General features: G+C 30.0%; 5 protein-coding genes across 8 annotated transcripts in view; 4 read left to right on the forward strand and 1 right to left on the reverse strand.

The window, feature by feature from the left end:
* Positions 1 to 17,359, forward strand: part of LOC145185156 (uncharacterized) — a 216,225-nt gene extending 198,866 nt beyond the window's left edge. For both annotated transcript variants that reach the window (XM_090099102.1, XM_090099101.1), the window contains exons 2-7: positions 12,214 to 12,378; positions 14,766 to 14,991; positions 15,073 to 15,188; positions 15,835 to 15,984; positions 16,383 to 16,922; positions 17,020 to 17,359. In XM_090099102.1, coding sequence (XP_089955228.1) covers positions 12,279 to 12,378; positions 14,766 to 14,991; positions 15,073 to 15,188; positions 15,835 to 15,984; positions 16,383 to 16,922; positions 17,020 to 17,294 — 1,407 coding nt within the window. In that variant the 5' untranslated portion in view covers positions 12,214 to 12,278 and the 3' untranslated portion in view covers positions 17,295 to 17,359. The remainder of the gene's footprint in view (positions 1 to 12,213; positions 12,379 to 14,765; positions 14,992 to 15,072; positions 15,189 to 15,834; positions 15,985 to 16,382; positions 16,923 to 17,019) is intronic.
* The window catches only part of LOC145185579 (RAC-gamma serine/threonine-protein kinase-like), a 385,494-nt gene that overhangs the window by 198,875 nt on the left and 162,125 nt on the right, over positions 1 to 24,494 (forward strand). The window lies entirely within an intron of this gene.
* The window catches only part of LOC145186156 (cilia- and flagella-associated protein 65-like), a 259,850-nt gene that overhangs the window by 198,875 nt on the left and 36,481 nt on the right, over positions 1 to 24,494 (forward strand). The gene's annotated exons all lie outside the window — the stretch shown is intronic.
* The window catches only part of LOC145186157 (prohibitin-2-like), a 227,685-nt gene that overhangs the window by 198,773 nt on the left and 4,418 nt on the right, over positions 1 to 24,494 (forward strand). The gene's annotated exons all lie outside the window — the stretch shown is intronic.
* On the reverse strand, positions 304 to 2,866 carry LOC145185744 (uncharacterized). Of its 2 annotated transcripts, none has more exons than XM_090099108.1 (4): positions 2,775 to 2,866; positions 1,469 to 1,570; positions 1,220 to 1,371; positions 304 to 918 (listed from the first exon to the last, which is right to left on the reverse strand). In XM_090099108.1, exons 2-4 carry the CDS (start codon positions 1,557 to 1,559, stop codon positions 412 to 414), a joined length of 750 nt encoding a protein of 249 aa, XP_089955234.1. In that variant the 5' UTR covers positions 1,560 to 1,570; positions 2,775 to 2,866; the 3' UTR covers positions 304 to 411. The 2 variants fall into 2 exon arrangements, with proteins under 2 accessions (XP_089955234.1, XP_089955235.1); XM_090099109.1 differs by having other exon boundaries at positions 1,469 to 1,573; positions 2,775 to 2,829.

Here is a 24,494-nt window from a genome sequence, read left to right on the forward strand (position 1 = left end):
AGAATGTATTGCGTGGTGTACTTTCAACCAATAAAAAGATCAAGAAGATTTTTATAGCGGATAAAACTTATCTAAAGCCATCGGATGGAGATAAATATAACACAAACATCGTTAATATTTTTATATAAACGATTACTAACTTTATAAATTCTATGTACAGTTATAAACAGAAATTGGTAAATATTTACAAATATAAGTCGGTAAATATTTTTCCTCAATTATAGTTAGACTACGTGTGTTAAAGGGTTCGTTTTTTCCAAATTTGCCTAAACATTTCTCTGAGAAGTTTCAAAAGAGAAAGAAATTCACTTAGTTAGATATCGTAACTTGATTATGTAAGTGCTTAAGTACGATTGAATGTGTGTGCAAGACGAACCTAAATATTTTTATTCTGATAAAAACACACAAAAATCAAACAGAGGACCCGTAACTTCCCCAATGCGAACCAACCGTTTGAGAGTTGTGTAAATCAACTCCACAGGGTTGGTACTCATTGGCAGTGGGTGGGTAGTGGGAGTAAAAGGTTCGCTGTTGTGAAGTAGAGTACGTCGAAAGATAAGACTCCGATGAATTCTGATACGCTCGATGGGACGATTGATATGTTGGAAAATAATAAGAATAACCAGGGGATTTTCCTAACATTGTAGAAGGCGAATGTTGGTTGGTTGAATTGTATTGCATAGCTTGATGGTTTGCATCAAAAGAACATTGCGATTTGTATTCCGAACTGTCAACTTTTGTTGGAGGTTCCATAGGTCGTACTAATGATACTGGTGTTGTAATATGTGTGCTTTTGTTGTTGACTGGTAGCGATGAACCTAACTTGTCAGAGCCAGAATCGCTGTCATTATCGTTTACGACTGTTGAGGCTTTTTTACTTTTTTGGCGATGTTTTGCACGGCGATTTTTAAACCACACCTGTAATATAAAATAAGAAGATAATGAGAATAAGAAAATAGATATTGAAGCTGAAATTATTTTTAAACAAAAGTTTAACAAAAACATTATTAAAGAATGGTATAATCATTTATAATAAAAAAAGTATACTATACACGATATGCATACACGATATAACAAAAATGTAACGAAAATTTAACGTAAAAATAATATTGTATAAGGTAATCTGCTACCGAAACATGCCCAACTCATTTCAAATGAAACCAAAACAACAGTAACAACAGGAAAAGACTAATAAGATGAAAAGAGAATGGTTTGTTACCTGCACTCTCGATTCAGGCAGGGATATTCTTCTAGCAACATCTTCCCGCATGAACACGTCTGGATATTTCGTCTCTCTGAACAAGTTATCAAGTATTTCTAACTGACTTTTTGTAAACGTGGTTCTCTCGCGTCGCTGTTTTCTTGGAAAACCTTACAAAAAAAAAGTGGAAAAGTAGTTCGTAAAATAATCCTGCAGCAAACGTAGGATAGTTAGCTTACAACAGCAGGTTTAAAATTTCGTTCCTACCATAGTAATTCAGAGGAAAATGCCCTGGATATCCATTAGGAGCGTGATGAGAAAGGTGATAAGGCGGTATTGAATTATAGGGCCAAGTCATTGTAATAAAACCTACTAAAAGTTAAAAAATAAAAGTAGAAAATTATTCCTCATTTCATTTAAATTCCCATAATTACTAAAATTTGAAAAAATCTATTGAAAGCTTTCGAATCTTTTGTGAAAAGTAAATCCAGTAATAATATTTTATTGCTGGATTTACTTTTACAAAAGCTGCTTTTCTAAATTGAAGATCTTAGAATCATAAATTATGCGAATAAGCATGATATTATTAAGAAAAAAACAGTCTTCTGGCTGACCAGACTTTAGACTACCACCAATAAAGTCGTGTGGACAAATGCAGTTGAAACCTTTGAAAAATTTTTATATAAAAAAGTAAAAATAAAAGAAAATATAAAGATTTTTTAATTAACTTTTTTGAATCTTTTAAGTTTTGGCACGAAAACATTCTTAAAATAGTTGATAAAAATAATCTTTTTGAAGTAATGCTTAACTATTTTTTTTAATCATATTTACATATTGTTTACATAATGGTGTTTTTCCCGCATATTTCCCATCAAACGCTGCGCTCTTTTCCACCACTTTATTCCCTATCACCAAGAGTTTGAAATGCAATAAAGTATATTAGTTTCATTTTAATTAGTTAAATAAAAACATCTTTAACGAGATATTAGCTAAATAATCTTGGTAAAAATGTCCGAGGGTGGGTATAAGAAGTAGGCTAGCCTTGCTATCAGGGTTAGGGATGATTTGCTGAAATTTCGCGAGATCGATCAGGCTATCTCTTTCTTAATTATCATATATAACAAGAAAACTAGACCAATGATCTCGTCTTCAATAGTACTTTAATCTGATCTCAAAATGCGAATCAAACCGGGATTTGCCTGCTTCATATGCTGCCCTGAAACCTAACTTGTCACAAGAAATTGACTAGATGCTCATTATGACTATTCTCAAGCAAAAAGGTTCAAAAATAAAGAAATTTAGCTTAATATAATTTTTGAATATCTACCATACTTTAGCAAAATCGCAAAGCATAATGAATATTATCATAACACATTTATCGTATATGCAATGCGACAACTTGAACACATATTAGCGATTAACACGATGCTTAACAAACAACATGTACCAGCTGTCGCTAAAAATAGACAACTTTTTTTTTCTTTTTTCATGAGTTCTTAACGAGTTGTTAAGCACTGCGAGGCTTAAGAGGTTTTATTTGTCTCTTACATTATTAGTGTGGTAAAGTGCTTACCTGTGATTTGAAAAATAGATGATTTCACCTTTGCAGTTTTTGGTAAGGAAGGTATAGAATATCCTCTGCAGGAAATAAAATGCTTTAGTTTGTTGTATTAAGAAGAACAACTTTAGATTATAATGACAACTTGCGATGTATTTATTGAATTGTAACCATCAAGACAGACCGCTGATCCACTTATGGTAGGCATTCTGCATTACTATTTAGCGAGTGGTTATTGAATTGTTCAAAACAATCGTCAAAGCTCTGCACATGCTATTTTTTTTCAAAACTGTATAATCGGTTAAGATGTTTTAAAGTTGCGTTTTTTCCATAATGGCAAATTACGTATTTATTTCATATTGCGATTAAAAAGAAATGCTTTTTACCCTGTGAAAGTTATCGCTACCGTAAATAAATACGAGTTATTTAATATAATTGGCGGCGCCATGTCGGTATATCTTGTACTTTTTTTACAGGTTTCGTTAAAAGTAATTTTATTTTTATGTGAGTTTTTTTAATTTCCCTATTCAAGTATTACAATTTACAGCAAAAATAAACTACATTTACACTAAAACAAAGTTTTGTTTACTGAGTTTTATGCAGACAAGGTCATTAATAAATACTGGCGATAAACGCATCAAGAATATAAGTAGAAGATCAGACTCATCAGGTCAGAAAAAAATTAATGCAGAAACAATTTTCGGAAATTTTAAGAAGATACGCTGTCTCCTAGCCATTGTTTTTGAAAAATATTGATGTTAAAATATTATATATTAAAAAATAAAGAAATATTTTGTTGAAAAATTTGTGCTATATAATTCATATCCATATAAGGAGATTCATCAAAAAATGTCGCTAGCACAAAAAAGATGTAGAAATGTTATGAAATAATCTTCCGTACCTAACACATGTAGGATCACAAGTAAGGCATATCCTGTGTGTCGGTGTACTCATATATATGTATCGGTGTCTCTAATTAATTAAAAGCTGCAACCTCTATAAACAATCAATTAATCTACTTAATAAATAAAACAATCAAAATCTTTTATCAATGAGTTGACTTATATACTAAAATATTTTGCGCTTGAATTAACTAAGTTTATCATACAACTTTACTGTCATCATAAAGACGAAAAATTTTTTTAAAAACATTATTTTTATTGTTAATAACAATAATAGTAATAATAATAATAACAATAATAATAATAACAATAATAATAACAGGAATAATGATAATAATAATAATAACAATAATAATAATAATAATAATAATAATAATAATAATAATAATAATAATAATAATAATAATAATAATAATAATAATAATAATAATAATAATAATAATAATAATAATAATAATAATGGTGGTGATAATGATGATGATGATGATGATGATGATGATGATGATGATGATGATGATGATGATGATGATGATGATGATGATGATGATGATGATGATGATGATGATGATGATGATGATGATGATGATGATGATGATGATGATGATGATGACGATGACGATGATGATAATGATGATGATAATGATGAAGATGATGGCGACAGTAAAAATAATAAAAATGATAACAATAATGAGAAAACAAGTCATTCTTTGAGTATTGCAGAACGCATTGACAGTCGACAGTCGAATAATTGACAATTTTGTTGACAGGACCGAGTGTGTAAACGGACTTGTTTAACCCGACTTGTCGAATTTGTTGTAAAAGTATATTTTAACATAAAGTATTGAATAGTTGCACGACTTTAATTAAACGCTTATCTGTGTGATTAATTTAAATACTTTCTCAAGTTTTTATCTCTTATTTTTACATTAATCGTGAGGTTAGAATTATTTTGCTCCAAGTTTAAAAGTTGGGAGAAGGATTTTGATTTTTTTCTTAAAGTAAAAATTATTTCAAATTTTAGCTTTAAAAGCAATCATTGCTTACTAAAATTAATAACTCATTTTCTCCCAACTTTTAAAATAGGAGACAGAACAAAATAATTCTAACCTCGCGTAATATCTGAATCTAATTTTTATGAAATCTAATAATTATAATGTAAAACTAACGTTTATATATTATTAATATCTTTGTAATATTCACGATAATTACCTGATAGATATGTAAATCCTTCATGCGATATTTCATTTTTTATATTCAGCGGAAGTTAAATTTAATAGCATATAATTTACGCATGTAGTTTTGATCATTATCAAGCAAGTTAGAATCTCTTTTATGATTGGAAGATAATTGACTGTGAAATAGTTTAACAATGAGTAAAAGATAACTAGTGATAAAATTGGTCAGTGAAGTGAACATCTTTTATTTTTTTCACAATCGAGCTTTTTCTTTTACAAGCGTTTCCTCTGTAGTCTAATTATTGTCATGGCCGCCGAGAGGAGGGGGGGTGGGGTGGACGGGAAAGATTCCCGGGGCCCCGCGTGCGCACAAACAATTTTTTAAAGTAATTTTTAAAATACTTACATAGTTCTGACTTTTAAAAGATTTAATTAACTTTTATTTTTCACTTTCAATGACCAGAGCACGCTTCTTTTGGTCCTGAGTATGTAATTGATCATAATGAGCCGAGAGAAATTTCGGGCCCCTTAAGAGAACTTCCCCGGGGCCCGAAATTTCTCTCGGCTGCTATGATCATTATACACCGTGTATTTTTGTTTGTAAACACTCCGTGCTATTTAGTATTTAAACACTTAAATTATCTAATGATACCTACAAAGGGCATGCTCTATAGAGAAACTATATGGTCTATAGAGAAATATTGAATTTTAATTTTAGTTTAATATTTCTCTTTAGAGCACTATCATAGAGCAACTATTTTTATTCAAAAATTTATTTAAAAAGTTGAACTTTAAATCAACCTATGTATTGTAATGGAGCAAGATCAGTTACAACTTTTCTATACTGGACGAAGATTTTTTGTAGATTATATCGGATATAAATTATTGTTAAAAATATATAGGGGAAAGGTGCCTATGATGGCATAGCGCCTATGATGGCATACTGGTCATATTTCCAAAAATATTAGTTTTGGTGCGTAAGTGATTAGACCAACATGTGTATATTAGCAATTCATTACTTTTGATAAAAATTCGTCTCTCTGTCATAAATAATGCATTTGTAATCAACAAACATAAATTTTCGCATGTGGTGTTGTAGTTTTAATGACCTCATATATTTAGGATTACGATTTTATTATACATCATACAAAAGTAAAATTTTCATGCATTTCATCTGCAGGCTTTGTGCATTTATTAGAATACTTATTTTAATGCAATGTGTAGAATAAGGTAGACACAGCTTGTTTTAATAAATATGGTGACTCTTTCCTATGATGGCATACCGAGGAGTTGCCATCATAGGATTTGCCATCATAGGAAAGCCTGCAAAATGAATTGAAAAAAATCCCTGAAATAAATTTTTATGCTCTTAAAAAGGTGATCAGGCTAAGAACAAAGATGAAATACGAGAGTTTGAGAAACCAACACATTTGGAAATGAGATCTCCCCCATCAGAAGCTTCCATATGCATCGGATTTTCTGTTTCAACGAAAGGATTAAATCAAGTATATAAAAGTTGTGTCCGGTGCCTTTAGCAACCCCTAAAATCGAATTGAAAAAGGCACGAAAACTTGGAAAAACTGGACCTCTGAATATCACACCGAACATTCAAGAATTAAAAGATAAGGCAAATGAAAAAGATAACAAAGAAAAGGAAAAATTAGTTAGAAAAACAAAAAGAAAGACGACTGTTGAAGAAAAATACTGCAGTGAGGAGATTAAAAGAAGTAATAATAAAAAGAATTTCGAATCTGATGCAGCATTTTTGTATCGTTATGAACTTTATTCGCTGTCTTGCTCTAAAGAACCATGGATTTGTTGTCAAAAATGCAGATCTTGGTGTCATTGTTTATGTGCAGACATTAAGAGAAGTAGAAAAATTTTTATATGTGAACTATGTAAATTTTTATATGTGAACTATGCTTATAGACCAAATATATATTACTAATTTTGCTTTTTTGATAAGTTGTGTTTCCATAAATAAAAAACAAAAAAAATTGGATGTAATTGTGGATGTAAAGCTTTGTAACTAATAAAAAAACAGTTGTGTTGATACCGAACCGAACCGAACCCGAACTGTGCTTAAGACCGAACTGAACCGAACTCGAACATTAGATATAACCGAACCGAACCGGACCCGAACTTTAAAAAAAGGGTTCGATTCCCATCTCTAGTAGTAATCTTTAATTTGTACATCATTTTAAAAAATCGGTTTTTCTTTACTTTTTAAAAAATCATCCTTTTTAATGGATGATTTGTTAAAAGTGATGCAATAGATGAAAATTATTCGAGTTAAGTCAGTATTAGCTGCAATTTATAAAGGTCTTCTTGGATAAATCAAATATCATTTTTATCTTTTGTATCAAAATATTATTTTAGTTTTCTTTAGGTATTGTTTTTGAATAAGTAATTTTGTTTACTTTGATTTTTTTCTTCATGCGTGGAAAATTCCATTTTTTGTTTCCATAAACATTTTACCTGCAACTATTTTAATTCGTCTATTTCTGGAATCTGATATATTTAAAAGGTACTAGAAGCAGTTAATTGGACCCCGTTATGCAATAGGGAACCAACCAACATTTTTTTTAAAAAATGAGTTATTAATTTGAAAAAAGGCTAATTATAAATATCTATAATAATATTCTACTTATAGTCACATTAGCGAGTGGCAGTGAATGTATTTATTAATAATTTCATATTGCAAGACTGAATTATTTCTAACTGAGAATTTTCAAACGAGAACCAAAGTCACTTGATTTTATATTGGAGAAAAAAACTTATTTGGTTCTGTGTTGCATATCTCCAGTAGGTATTTTCATGCGTATTACCTATAATGATAATAATTATTATTATCATTATTACGCAAATAACTTACCGTATATACTCGCGTATAAGTCAATCCGTGTATAAGTGGGAATTTGAATGAAACATTTTTTAATCAAAAAGTGGGAATTTGAATGAAACATTTTTTAATCAAAAAATAAGAAATACGAAAAAAAACTTCTAGGAATAAATTTGCTTTTTTTTCTGACCCGCATATAAGTCGAATTGCTGTTTTAGAATAAATATTTCGTCCAAAATTTTTCGACTTATAGCGAGTATATACGGTATTTGCATTAAAATAATTTAATGCGTATTACCTATAATAATAGTTACTATAATTAATACGCATTAAAGTATTTTTACGCAAATAAATTATTTAAACAAATCTTCTTTTTGATCAATTTTATTCTCCTGTTATTCAAAAAGAGATAACTGGATGTTTGTAGGAGCTTTGTCATAGTTTGAACATAACGTGCACTGGTCTTTTTGAGGTATCAAAGACTTTTGATCCAACTTCTCATCAATAATCTTCTTTATAATTCAGACTTCGGTATATTCGCTCTCTGATATAAGACTTTATCATTTACTTTCTCCATGTTTAAAGTGTTTCTACTGTTTCAAGTGTTCATACATTTCGTTCTCTGATGTAAGACTTTATCATTTAATTTCTCCATGTTTAATGTGTTTCTTTCTTTTTAAAGTGTTCATTTTAGTTATGGTTAGATTTAAGTATTGTTTCTGTTGCTTTGTTAATTTTAGAATAAAGAGAAACATGATTCTTTATTATGTTACTTTGACAAACAGGGGTTTTATTTGCAGGTATGTGCTTGTTTTGTAATTGAAGATAGTAGCTTCTTCATGTGCCTCAGTAAATACTTGGATCTGTAAAAAAAGCTGGTTTAGAACTTTCTCATAAAATGGTTAAAAATGGTTGTAATGGTTATAAAACCCTTCTTTCGGCTGTAGTCAGCCAGGCTATCATATCCATTATGAGTTTCTTGTCTGAAATTTTCATGAAAATATTCATGACATTTAAATCGGCATTAAAAAGCAAATAGCAGGCTTTTTGGGAACTACAACAATCCCATGTGTGTTTATAAAAACCCTCCATCCATACTTTTGTTCAAAGATAGCGGTACAAACAACTCTCCGTGGGAATTTAAAGCAGTAATGATGTTGATACAGCGTGATGAATAATTAGGTACATTTAACTAAGTATGCTGAAATTAATGATAAAAAATCAAAACAATCATTAAAAAAAACCGCACCACAGCATACGAATACAGCATACGAGTACAGCATACCAGTACCTACCAGGATTACTAACTTAACAAAACATGAATATTGATTTAATGTAATTTCATGGTGGCGAATTCTCGAATGGTGTTCTCATCTAAGTAATATTAGAACAGTTGATACTTTTGAGCAAATAAAAAGAATAAAACTTTTACTTACCTTAAACTTACCCTAAGCGTGATTTGATTTATGTTCAAGGAACTCGGCGCAAACTTTCTTCTTCCCCTTCCAATTTTTTTTTTTTTTTACAGTTGACCATGAGCATTTTTTGCTGATTAAGAATCGTACAAAGACATAGGCCCTTAAAGTCAATACAAAGTGCTCTAATCTAAAGTTGAAAGTAGAAAAATATACAATAAATCTCAAATATTCGCTATCTTGAGTAAATTAACTTCACGGTTATTTTTTTTCAAAAGCAAACATTGGCAGCCTGGTTTTTACGATAAAAAGTAATTTTAAAGTTTTGATTTCGTAAAAATGCCAAAATTCATTCCAGTAAAGTTTAAAACTTTGTTTTTTATATAACACGCAAAACAAAGATAAAATTTTCATGGGGTATTAACTTGAAATATTTAAAACCAATAGTTTTTGACATATTTAATATATATTAGTTTTTTTTACAGTCTATTACAGTTTGCAATCAATAAAAGAATTTTATAAGTTATTTTATAAAACTTTTTAAAAAATATGTCAAACAGCAAATTAAGTATCCAGCTTTGCAAAACATATTTGCGTGATAATAATTAAACTCAATAGATATTATTTAATTATTATCACGCAAATTAATGTTAGGTAAATTTTATGCAAAGTTAATCATTACTAAATATAGAAAATGTTAGTAATTTGTTGTATATTTTTCTAGTTTCAACTTCATATTAGAAAACTTTGCATTGATTTTGAGGCCTATAATTTTATGCAATTCTTAATCAGCATCTCCTCTGCCAAAATTAAATACTTTTCTTGTATAGTAGTGAGAGAGTAAATTTGTATTTCTTTCAGCAAGTGCACTATTTTGTTGTTAACAGAGGTTATCTTGCAATATACATATATATATATATATATATATATATATATATATATATATATATATATATATATATATATATATATATATATATATATATATATATATATATATATATATATATATTGGTCCTAATGTTTTTTCATATCCAATTACAAATTTTTAAAATAAAAGTTTTCATGGAAATTTTATTTTAGCTACGAGCTTTTCAAATCTAAGCACCGGACTTTGGTTTTTCGATTTTTTACGATTAGTAACGATTAAAATAAAATAATTGTATAAATTATTTAAAATAAATCTAATTTTCTGAGGTTTGTTAAAATAGAACTCTTTATGGGTTTAAAACAGTCAGGTTTATGGTGTGACATGTTTGCAAACATACGTAAAATTGTTAGTTAAAATTTATTTTAATCGAACTAAATCTGCTTTATACGAATAGCAGCTCTGCGAAATGTCTGGAAACAAAATAACATAAGCTTTACGAGGCATCGCAGTTGTCTGAAATCCTGTAAATTTGTATGTGTAAATATAAAAATAATTTTAAATTAGAGTTATTTTAAACAACTTATTTTCTGAATCTTAAATTCGTGATATTCAGCACGTCACTCTAAGGAAACAGATACACCTGTTTATAACTAAGACATGTTCAAAGTATTCACATAAATTTCGAAATAGTCTTTGGTTATAAATTTTATTTTGTGGAGAAATAACGCACATAGCAATAAAGTGTATTCTTATGTAGGAAAAAGACACGCATAGTTAGAATTTTCCATCTAGAACTGTTAGATCTAGGAAAAGCTCCCAAATTAAATTGGTATAAATCACACTGCAGTAAAAATCAAAAAAGACAAATCTGAAAAATATATAATGTATTCCTAGTTGTTAAATAACTATAATATAAATATATATATTATTGCAATATATTGTTGTGTTTGATTTTTGTGTTGAGGACCAACACTTGAACATAGATTATATAATCCACTCGTCACTATTAAAGTATCATTAAACTGACTTTAGAGTAAGGATGGAATTAACCCGGGATTAAGCCCTCAACCCGGGGGGGGGGGGGGGTTGAGGGCTTAATCCCGGGTTGAGGGCTAAATCCCAGGTTGAGGGCTTAATCCCAAAATTGGACTTTTTTTAAGGTTAAAAGAAAATACATTTTATAGCTTTCTTAGTTTTTTTTATTTTATAATTTTATTTATTTGAATTTTTTCAGTTAAAACTTGAATATTTGGAATGAAAACAGTAAAAAAAAAATTGTCGTAAACATTTTTCAAATTAAAAAATCTTGGGTAACTTTTTGCAAATGTGGATGATTTTTTAATCTGGCAGTGTAGAGTTTGAACGCGCTTTTTCTGCCGGATTTTTGCTAAAACTCAAAGCAAATTAAAGAAAAATAAGAAATAGCTGCGTATCTATATAAAATCTGTAAAACTAGTTAACTATTTGATATTAACAGTTTTTACAAACCTAGCAAGAATGTGTCATTTTATTAATTTTGTAAAAATGTTATTATCAAATATTAAAATTTATCAAGCCCAAGGATTTATAAATACAGGTTCTTGAAAAATATTAATTAATGTTAATATTTTTCAAGAACCGGAATTTATAAATCCCTGGGCTGATCCCTGGGATAAATAAAATCGCGAAATCATGAGATTGAAAATATAGCCATGGATAACAAACCATACAATACCCCATTAATACCCTAAATCATTTTTATTTGTAAAAAATTGCACTTATTTTAAAAATTTGTTTTCTGCAGTTGTAAAAATGAGTGATGTCAACAAAAATGAATTGATTATTAGGATACTTTATATAAATTCATAAAAGGTGAAAACTATATCATCATTTGGGAGCACAGGTTTATTAAAATTGTACTTTTGCAGTTTAACCCGTTTTTTCCTTCACCACGTAAGTAAGGTTTCCTTTCACTCACAGCATTGTATTATTTCAGCTGAATGAATAATGTCAACTAATCTTTACATCAGCTGTTGTAAACACTGGAGTCTGTTTATAAATGATATCGAACGTAGAAATTTCCCCAGTATATAAAATGGTAACTAATTTTATTGCAAACCTTAATGGTATTACTTGTATTTGATAACTTTTAAAATATTTATTTTTCATTTCCGTCTTTTTGGTTACAATGTATATTATGTATAATTTTATATTTTAAACTTTTAGGTTTGTACTCTTTTTACTTTATAAAAACTTTATTTACTTTGATAAAGAAAGTTGTTGCAAGACAGAAAAGTCCAGCTGCATATTTATAGTAAAGCACATTTAAAACAAAATGGCGGCAATCTTCCTAATGATTTTTGCTCTTTTGATCTCATGCGTGTTTTCACAAGAATATGACGTACTTGTTTTGGGAGCTGGTTTTGCTGGTTTAGGTATTTTTTGGTAATATTTTTCACTTTTATTAGAAAATAGTAAGATTTACAGAGTTATGAAGGCTGGATAAATGAACTTTTTCCAGACTAAATTTCGGAAATTGTTCCTGGACTACATTGAACTTTGAATTCTATATTTAAAAAACAACTTGTTTTTTATATTCATAACTTTCTGTTTTATTTCTTAAGAACAAGTTTAGCTCCGTCCAAGCTATTTAAATGTTTTAAGTGTCCTTTATTGTTTCATCCTAATCTATGACCTTTAGTCTTGGCACATGTTTCCGAATCAACTCTACTCAAGTGTTTAAGGCTAAGCATTGGCGTTTTGTTTTCCGTTAATAACGATTAACAACAATAATAACGAATAATGGATAGAGTTGCTAGAGATTAAATCTGTTGAAATTATTTTTTAACAAAATTAAAAATTTGTTTTGAATATAAATTTGTCACACCAATAACTTTGCTGTTTTAAACACCTAAAAAGTTCTCTCTTAATAAACTTTAGAAAATAAGATTTTTATCAAAATTCTAATTTAGTTTGTTCGTTATTTCTTATTATTTTTTATTAACATTTTTTTAAACAAACAAATTCAAACTAATTTTTTTTCTCACATTTAATTTTAAGGAAAATTAAAACAAACAAAAAAAATCTTGCTTTAGCGGATGGTGCGTACGCGTTTGTGAACTTATATTTGAAGAACTGTGTTATTCATTTCTTTGCCAGTTACAAATGTGCACATCTTTCAGTGCGAGAAAAAACTTTTAAATTATAAGTTGACCTTCCAATTTTCCTGATCGAGAACTTTTGGTTGGTCAAAGGACAGCTCAAGGAATGTGGGGAATGTAGTTAAAGATGTTTGCTATCAAGCACTTAAACATATATCTGAATAATTTGTACAAAATCTTGTGGAGTAAGTGCCTGGACGTATTGACCATTTAAAAAAAGAAAGGTAGCATTACAAAGGATGATGCATAAATTACCAAAGTTTACTTGTCATAATTTAAATAGCGATATGAGTTTGTAAAGTTTATAAAGTTAATAAAAATGATATATTTAGTTTAGACGCATTAATTTGATTGGGTATTTTTTGTAATTGCTTATAAATCTTTTAAATTTTTATTTAAAATTATCATTGAGCAGAATTTAAACGACATGACAAAAGCTTTTATTTTTCCAAAAACCGCTGAGACAATAAGAAAAGAGTTAAAAAACAAAACAAAACAAAACAAAAAAAGATCGTATACAGCGTTTAGAAAACTACTTTTGTTTGTCACAGATATATCAAGGCAACATAAGTGCTGTGAAAATAGGTTAAAATGGTATGAAGAAGACTGGTCAAAAATACTTTCATTGACGAGTTTCGATGTGTTTAACCATTTAAAAACCTTATTAAAATACAAGTGATTGATAACGGCTGAAAGATGAAGAGTATATTACAAAGTGTTGTGTACCAAGGATCTAGAAAAGTGGAGGATCCGCAAGAATCGAGCGATCTATTTCCTGTCATGGCACCGGATATTGCAACATTTACACGGGTCGATTCAACCAATTCATCTACAAAGTAACACTTAAGAAAGCACTACGAGCCTTTTCAATGAAAATAGCCGACTCGGGAGATTTCAATATGACGGAGCAAATGCTCACACAGCAAAATCAATTTTTCGCTGGTTCACTAAAAACTATAACAGCCATTGTGTGCAAGATCTCAACCTGATCTCAACCCTAATGAAATATTCGGTCATAGATGGAGATGTGGAAGCCACGCATAACATATCAGTAAAGAGCTTACTAGAGAAGTGTTAAAAACCTGGTTGAACATCACATGAAGTTAGTCCAATCTATGCCTAAACGCATCAGAGCAAAGATAAAGGAGGTCACTTCAAATACAGACATTTGTATTGCGTCTTCTTTTAATTACTACTTTTGAATAGTATAAATTTACCATTCTGTTTTTTTTTTTTTTTTTTAATACTAGTTTTATCAGTAATAATAATTAAAATTGAGTAAAGCTGATTGAAATTGGAATCCGTTCAAATAGAAATTAATAATAGCTATCATTTTTTTAACTAAAATATGCGCACGTCTAAATATACTGGGATAACTGTATATGATATATACAGATATATTGTATACAAACACCCCATTTTAAATACACTTTGTACTTCACCTCTTTGCGATCCAACATTAACTCGACTTTTTTCCTGTTACTCGAATCAGACATCAAAATCTTGGATCAGAGATCATTTTTACATTCAAATTATAGCTTTTTGCTCCGCCGCTAAAGTTTCTGTATTTTCATTAATCCATACCGTCTGTTATCAAAAAGCTAATATTTATTTTACTAAGTGAAACATTATTGATAATGTATAACTTTCTCGTTTTTTAGGTGCTGCAATCCAACTTGGTAAAAATAAAATGCAGAACTTTTTGGTGCTTGAGGCAAAAGACTATATAGGTGGAAGAATAAAGAACGTCGCGTTTGGCGATATTCAAGTAGAACTTGGAGCAGGATGGGTTCATGAAGCACAAAGCGTGTCTCACGAATATTATACTTTAGCCAAAAAATACAACATGAAGTTTCATGCTGTAAATTATTCCAACACCATTTACAAGTAATATTCATTTTTAGGAAAAGTATACCTACCGAAATAGGTTTCTAAGCAACATTATTATATCATATAGCTCTATCCTAGATGGAAGAATGGTACCAAGGTTGACGAAAAATTAATATCAGCAGCGGAAAATGAACTTAAAAGCAAACTATCAAAAATGGAGAATATTGTTCTAAAAAGATCGAAAGAAGGAAGAGGTTTGCGTTATTTTAAAAAAACAATTTTATCTAGTTTTCAATGAACATAGGGAACCATTTAATAATTTATTTCACCGCCATTTGAATGAAAATAGGGAAACATATAAAGTAAGGCGCATGAGGAGCAAAATCAATTCGCTTACTTAGTTACGAAACTTCACTTTAAAGAAATTCACCTTAAAAAACTTCACCTTAAAGAAATTTTCTCTCCTCTCTGAGCTCTTCAAAAACTTTTGTGAGAGGACTTGAACACATCTTATCACACGAAAATTCCATATTCGCAATATTTTAGACATGAAAACTGCTATTAAAAAAACCGTTTTTTCTACAATTTTTTTTATACCGTTTTTTCTTAATGTTTTTTAAGATCCTTAAAAAACATTAAGAAAATCTTGGCGCGTGAGACTTTAATCTTTTTAAATCTTTGAGATAGTGGCAAAGTGGTTTGTATATTTTGAGTTATTTTGTTGAGTTGTTAGGCCAAATTTTAGGCAATAAATTTTAAACTTATTTGTTTTTGAATGTTTTTTATGTTATTTCTGCTTGAAGAGTTTTTTTTAAATTTGAATCTAATTTGCGGGCCCTTCAATAATTCGAAGCTAAAAGTCAAAGGCATTGAAAAAAAACACTTTATGAATGATTTTAGGTGGAGTGAACCTTAGAACAGCTATGCGAATGATTGACTGGGTCCCAGATACAAAATTAAAACAAGCGGTCGAGTATTTCATGTTTGACTTCGAAAACGGAGTTACGCCAGAGAATATAGATGCTATTCCGTCAACATTTACTGGTTCTGGTAACGTAATTCGTTAATAGTTTAAATGGTTTATATAACTAAAACAAAAACTAAATATTTATCTTGGAAGTTTTTATTATTAGAATTTACAAATACTTGAGTATTTGTAAATTCTTAGTGAATATTTTTTCGCAAGTATTCCAAGTATCCAAGTATCCAAGTATTCCAAGTATCCAAGTATCCAAGTATTCCCAATGCTCAGCTTTCTTCATTGTTGGTCTCTTAAATGTTGTTGGTCTCTTGAAAACTTTATTACATACAAATAACTAAATAAAAGTATGAAAAAAAAAAAAAAAAAAAATCAAATTGATTTCAAAAATCATAAAAAAGAAAAGAGAATTTGGGTTTTATCTAAGGCTTTTCTATTCTATGATTAATAAAAAGCCTTCAAATTTTAGGAGAAGATTTTTTGAACACAGACCCTCGTGGTTACAGTTACCCAGTCTTGGAAGAAGCAAAATTTATTAAAGACAAAATTTTGTTAAATCACGAAGTTACAAAAATTGAACGTTTAGAAAACAAAAAATACAAAGTTTACACCAAAGTAAAAGATTTTATAGCAAAACACGTTTTGGTTACATTCAGCTCAGGTGTTCTGCAGTCGAAAAGAATCACATTTATTCCTGAGTTACCGGCTTGGAAAACTGAAGCATTAAGTATGGTTCCAATGAGTCATTATTGCAAAGTTTTTCTACGGTTTAAAAACACATTCTGGGATACAAACCAAGAATACATCATAGTTCCGGATAATGAACGAGGTTCTTTTCAACATTGGCAAACTTTCGAAGTAAAAACATTATTTCCCGGGAAACACATTCTTTTGGCAACATCAACTGGTGAGCCTTGTAAAAAAAAGCACTCTTTGAGTGATGCTGCTTTGATGGAAGAGATATTTACAGTTTTAAAAGGAATGTATCCTCACGCTACCAGACCAATAGGTAAATCTTTTTTTGTAAAACTTTGTAAGTTTTCTAAGATTATAATAAGCATAAGTTAGCATAAATTAGTATATGATAAATAAGTATACTAATTTAGCATTGCTTCGAAATTCATGGAGCACTGATCCTCATGTGATGGGCGCGTATTCAATTCCTTCAACGGGTATTAATGAAGATGACTATAGAGCACTAGATCACCCAGTAAACGCTTCCTTGTGGTTCGCTGGTGAATACAAAGGTCATATGGACTCTGGCTACGCCCACAAAGCGCTTGAAATAGGTAGCAAAGAAGCTGACCTAATCCTAAAGTGTCTGAGGTTATATTATTGTCCTGAAATGCGTCCAGTAAGGAAAATATACTGCTCTAGTTAGATCATAAGTTACAATGTATTGGTTTTTGAATAATGAATATTTTTTTGTCTACATTCAGACTCAAATGAGCAAATTTTATTTAAAATTACAAAATTTTCCAAATTTTCAAGGAATTTCCACTTGAAAACCTGATGCTTTTAAATAAAATTTTTCATTTTAATTCTAAAAATCACTTCAGCTTTTGTCAAGCTAAGATGGTTGTAGAGGTAAGTGTTCTCAGTGTTCCAGCTGATACCTCAAGTCAAAAATGAAAATGCTACATATTAAACACCACAATTAAGATTGATTTAGATTGCATTTGAATATAAATTTATGTTAGTACATAAATTTATATGTAAGTGCAACTTACTTTTAAAAGTTCAGAAATACCTACTTATAGATAGTTTCTGTCTTTTGTAAGTCACATAACATTACAACAGACCGAACTCCAGATATGGTTACCCATCATGGTTTCATTCCACATTCATCGGTATTAACTTTTAATTGCTTTTTTAGTTGCTACATTGTTTTCAGCTCCTTCTGTAAACATCCGTCTTAACTGTTGTCTAATGAACACACCTTTACTTTTGGTTGCTGATAATTTAGAAAACATTAACTTGATCTCTTAAAACTATTTGATCTAACCCAATTATTTACGGAGTAGAAAAATTTTGGCCACAACTACTGGATTAATATTGTAGGCACCTGTTTGAAAGTCTTTACGTTCAGACTCTCTGCTCTTTGGAGATTTATAGAGACTCCTGTCCTATAAATATAAAAATCAAGGATACTCATTTTCCATGAAAATTACTAAGAATTTTAAAACCTCACATACCCTTCTTTTAGAAATTGTAGTCGAGCTTTTGGATGCTTGTAGTCTTTTTTTAGGTGTACTTTATGTTACTGGTATGGAGAGATGTTGATTTCCGTTGTAAATTAGTACAAATTTAAATTCCTTGCAGAGCTGTTAATTAATAATCGCAATTGGTCAAGTTAATGTGCAATACCAATTGCTTGAAACAGTCACACTGTATCAGAATAGAAGAAGAGTTATTTGTCTGCTGCAAAAAAGTTAACATAGCATCTAAGCCTTGTTCAGAACGGATTCCATTTTTTCTTCTGAATGCAAACAGTTCTGGACCTGCTTGCAGAATGGTTTCCATGTTGATATGATGTGTAGCTGGTGGTATTGGAATAGACAAATGTTCGTTATGCGGCACCAGTGCAAGAAAAGGATAGACCAGCTTCTTTTTTTTCTAAATTGATATAAAAGCAAATAAAGAGTTATGATTTTGTAGACCCGCTATGTAAAATTTGAGACAGTCACAAGTGGACTAAGTAATCTGGGGCCCTTAGGCTAGTGACTTATTAAGGGCCCCTTGTGCGAAAACTACCTGGCAGAAAAAAAAATAACATGTTGATGTGCGTATATTTATTTTATGACATACAGCAAAAATAGGCCTAAGCTTAGGCCTAAGCGGCTAGGTATGTACAGTAAGTTTCAACTCACTATCACTCACGTTAGTTAAGTAAAAACAAGTTGACACCTATTTAGTAGATTTCGAAGTTACTTTTCGAACTTTAGCTTTGGCAAAATCATTGATGATGTTGGCAAAGTAAATCGCGTAGTCAGTCACTTTCAATCGTCATGAGTGCCAACAAATTCAATCTTTCATTCATTCATTGATGAAAGATTGAATTTGTTGGCACTCATGACGATTGAAAGTGACTGACTACGCGATTTACTTTGCCAACATCATCAATGATTTTGCCAAAGCTAAAGTTCGAAAAGTAACTTCGAAATCTACTAAATAGGTGTCAACTTGTTTTTACTTAACTAACGTGAGTGATAGTGAGTTGAAACTTACTGTACATACCTAGCCGCTTAGGCCTAAGCTTAGGCCTATTTTTGCTGTATGTCATAAAATAAATATACGCACATCAACATGTTATTTTTTTTTCTGCCAGGTAGTTTTCGCACAAGGGGCCCTTAATAAGTCACTAGCCTAAGGGCCCCAGATTACTTAGTCCACTTGTGACTGTCTCAAATTTTACATAGCGGGTCTACAAAATCATAACTCTTTATTTGCTTTTATATCAATTTAAAAAAAAAGAAGCTGGTCTATCCTTTATCGCATTTTTTACTCTTGCAAGTGCCGAGAATGATGCTCACCTGAGCAATTGGCAACCATTAGAGTCAGGTATATCCGGAATGCAACATTAACGTTAGGAAAAGTTTTGCAGACACCCAGGGAGAACGCAAAGCTGTAATATTTTACTTCAGCGAAGTAGTTGCCGCCTTTCTTCTTCATACGTGGAAACGTAACATCCTGTGTTAAACTATTTAAAAAATACTTGAATTAAATCATTTCTTCACTCAGTGAAGGTTCCAGATCCGCTGAATATGCACGAACCAACTTGCTGCAGGCTGCACGCAGACAGGAATCAGGGAGATCAACTATATTGTGTAGGAAGAAGAACTTATCTCGAACACCTGAATACGCAATAAGACGCTTCTGCATATCAGCCAAGATGCTGTCTATAATTTGTAGGAAAACGGTTATTCTAAAATGCTCCCTTGGTGACAAGCTAACTTCCTCTTTGTTGCCTTCATGAAAAGTGATTCGAGTACTTCTAACACCCACACGTGTACTTTGCTTGTTGTATACATGATTGCCAGTAAGCTTTACGTTCAAATAACTCAAAGTCACTTCTTAAACTGCTGATTTAGCCAGTTAGTGATTGTATCAAATTGACAGCTGTGTTAAGGTCCAAATCTGTGGCTTGTAGCATAGTAGACGTATTCTTGAAGCGATTCATTATACTCAACCAGAGTTCAGTCAAAATTCCAAAATCAAGCTGATTCAGCTTCTTAACTAAACCGTCTGCTTCGCGTCTTGTGTCGTGTTGTCTTCCCTTAAGAAAGGATTAAGCTTGGCAATTACTTCCAGAATACCTAAAAAATTACCGTTATGAGCAGATTCCAATAACTCATCATAGCTACGTAATGCTAAACCGGGCTCAGCCAAAAACCTGATTACTTCAATGACACGTTGGTGATCCGATTTCAAGTATTGGCATTCCGCATTGAATAGTTTGATAATTTTTTCATCAATACGAGCTGCAGACACTGAAAAGTTCCTGTTGCTCTGAGCGGCAGCTATGTGGGATGTACACTTTTCATGCTCACTGATAGTGGCTGAGCCATTTTTAAGTTCGAATATAATTCAAGAAACATGAAAAAACTAATGAAATAAATAAATTATTATCAATTAAAAACATGCATGGGTGAATTGGAAACATTTAAAATTGAGTATAAAGATTCCCTTACAAAAATATTCCATGGGAACTCAAACGGTAACCGATAAAATTTCATTGAAACCGCACGGAATTCTATGGTACCCCATGGTTAAACCATAAGTTTCCATCGCTTTGTTTTTATAGGCAGCACACCTTAGGTTTCATGCTTACCCCTTGAGTCTTCATGGTTACCTCATGGGTCCTAATTACTATTCCATGGGTTTTATTTATTTATCCATGGGCCCCAATGGTTGCACCATTGGTCTTACTGTACACACCGTCGTGTTCAGTTGTTAAAAATATGGTAGCATATTCTTAACCATGTAATCCTAAAGACTTAAAATGGATTTAAGCATGCATGAAGCCTTGTGGTTAAATTATTTAGCAGCTGTAGCCATAAAAAGTTGATATTGATTATATATATAATAAATGTATTTGTTTCTACTATATTATGTACATTTATATGATATGCATGTACATATCTTCTTATGAAGTATTGTTAAAGAAGATTTATGTAAATATTCATATAAATATATTGTACCTATAAGTTAGCTTTAATCTGTATACAGTCAAAATAATTTTAATTGGTACTCCTAACCATTTTTTTAAAATCAGCTGCAATTTATTGAAGAATCTTTAAAACAAATATAATAAAACGGAAAAAATCTATACTATAGTTCAACGTAAATTTTAAATAAGTGATAAAGAATAGAAACAAAGGTATTTATATCCTTTTTTTTATTATATGATAAAAGTTGCCATAGTTGTAAAAATATTAGACAATGCCATAATTGTAAAAATATAAGACATGCCATAACTGTAAAAATATAGGACAATGCCATAATTGTAAAAATATCATAGTAAAAACGAAATGCCACATACTTCACAAAATAAATTGGTTGAATTAAGTTTTAATGATGATAAATGTTATCCATTGTGAGCTGTTTTTTAGCTGCATGTTGTCACGTGCAAATGTAGTGTTAATTTTATACAGTTTTTTATACCAATACAGTTTATTTTACACCAACTACGTATATACCTTTTTATTTGTTATTACTAATACTTTAGTTCTCATCTTATCTTTATTTGGTTGCTAAATATAATTCGAGTGTCCAAATGATATAGTTCGAGTGCCCAAATGATATAATTCGAGTGCCAAAAGGATATATTTGATTATTTTACTGTATATAATTTTCTTTTTGATTTGTTGAAGCTTTAAATGTTAATACTTAAACTGATATACGATGAGAAAAGTTTGTCAATATATATATATATATATATATATATATAAAAATATATATATATATATAAAAGTTTGTCATATATATATATATATATATATATATATATATATATATATATATATATATATATATATATATATTACTGATAGTCTAATATTTGCAGCAATGCAATTTTTTAAAATAACTCGTAATTTTGCATTTATTTGCTATATGCATGTACATATACATGCATTAAATATTATGCTGAAGTCAAATTGTAATGTTTCATGTGCATTACAGCTATTGTTTCTTCAAAGATTTATATGATTTGGAAACATTTTTATTAGATATAATTTATTGATCTCATTTCACAATGACATTCCATAGATCAAAAACTAGTTGATATTTTAATTTGTATATTGCGTCATAAAACTGATGCATAATTGGTTGGTACAGTTTTATATGCCAACTAAAATAATATGGAATTTCATTTGACCAAAGAATTGCATGAAGAAGTTATGAAACCCCCAAATGGTATTTCAATTGGTACTTGGTCCCCATGAAAACCCATGGATTGTGACTTATCCAAGGAAAAACCATGAAAAAAAACCCATGGTATTTCAATTGATATTTGGATACCATAAGAAATCTATTGGTTATAACATAGGTCAAAGCCATGACTCATTTTGTTTCAAATACCAATTTAAATACAATAGGCTTTTTTCATGGTTCTCATGGAAATTTTCGTGAGGGTTCTTCAAAAAAAGTTGAATTTAGATATTTGTTGTTGAAAACACATACTTATTATTGCATGTTGTATACTTCATTAGAATTTAGTTACTATTAAGTTTATATATTTTCGAGGTTTTATTCTTGTTTATTGGTGATGTGATTATGATCTTTTAAGATTTTTTAAGAGACGTTGACACTATTTTGCTCTTTTACCAACTTATTTTCTTTGGAATAAATTGCTAAATTGGTTTAACTATTAGATAACTTGTTAAATATTTTATTTTAAAATATTCATTTTTTTAAAATGAAACCAGAAAGATTGAAAAGTAGTTTGAAAAACTTCTTCAGCCTTTGATTTTAAAACCTGCCGAATGAATTCAAATAGAAAAAAAAATTTAGTGTGGAAGTACTTCATTATTCGACCAACAAATCCAAAAATGGTTCATTGCAAAATCTTCAATGGGAAAGTTTCGAGAGGATCTGAAAACTCAAAAAAACAAGTATTAAGTGGACTACATCACAACTGTAGTATCATAAACCTGAAATCAAACTTACACGGCAATTTTTCAAATGATGGTTTTTGAAAACATGAAAGAATTTTTAAAAGAAGAATATATGAAGAACCTTTAAAAGAATTTGATAGAAATTGGAAACTTCTTTAATTACTCGCTGGGTTTTTATATGGTTAGTGTATGTCTTTAAATTGCTCTGCTGCAGAAAACGCAAGCTTACGCACACTAAGGTTTATTTACTTTTAAGTAGATACAAAGAAATTTGAAGGGATCGCTAGAAAACATTTTTTGGTGCGTCACTTTGAATAATGACCTTTGAAAAAAAATGTTGTACTTACTTGAGCGAGCTCCTATATACTTTGTTCTTTTTAAAATCAAACAATTTATGATGATTTAAAGCTATAAAAAGGTAGGTAAATATAAATTTAATTTCCCTACGGATTTTAATTACCTGAACATTATTTTTGTTAAAAAAAAGGGAATGAGTAATAATTTTTTTCTTACTGAATTTTTTATCTCCCACAAAGTTTGGCTTTGACGGCTCAAATAACGTAGTAAAGTTACTTCCAATTTTTTTACTTGTGTGTCATTAAGTTTTTAAGTATGTTATAATTAAGTCTATATACAAAATCCCCAATTATAAAAATAGTCTCACTTTTGCAAAATTTCCTTTTTTTTTTAATAAACACTGTGAGCCGTATACTAAATGATGATAATTAATGAAGCAACATATTCTTGTTGCTTCAAATTACAAAACCGCAGCAAAAAATACTTCAGAACCTCACTCATTTGAAGAAAAAAATTTTTCCAGGTATTAATAACTTTTTGTAAAGGCTGTGTTTTGTGCAAATATATTTAAAATATATCATTGGCTTCAGTAGAAAATTCAGTAGATTCTTATTTTATCGTCAGACCGGCAATCTTGATATAGAAAGATTTCGACCAATAAAAATTACACCTTCAGAGGGGTAAAGATGGTCGTAAAATAAGCGTGCCAGTTTTTAACCTTTAAATGCATGATTTTTTTGTATCCTTCTGGAAAAAATGTGTTTGGGATCATTGTGTGATATTTATAACAGGAAAAATTATTTTTTTATTAAATTTAATAAATATGCATTTGCACTATATGTAGGGGATATGAAATGCTTAGTAACAATTTCTCTCTTATTAAACACAGTGCAACCTTACATTTCTCACAGATAAGTTTTGTAAGACCTTTATAATCAGGGATTTTACATCTAACTTGATGTTACTTCCAATCAGACCAACGAGCAATATTGTCTTTTTATTATTTCTCACTGGTTGCACAGTTGTTTGATCTCTACATACTATATTTTAAGTGTTTGAAGAAGGACTCCTTTTTCAGTTTTGGTCCCAACTGTAAGGCTGAAGCTAGCTGTGTTCTAAACTCAAATTGTATCAATATATTGGTAGTTACCTTTTCTCTGCAAGAT

Source organism: Hydra viridissima, unplaced genomic scaffold (genome assembly GCF_058129835.1).
Source record: "Hydra viridissima isolate aposymbiotic clone 2 unplaced genomic scaffold, HvirCarnegie_v1 scaffold_9, whole genome shotgun sequence".
Taxonomy (NCBI): domain Eukaryota; kingdom Metazoa; phylum Cnidaria; class Hydrozoa; order Anthoathecata; family Hydridae; genus Hydra; species Hydra viridissima.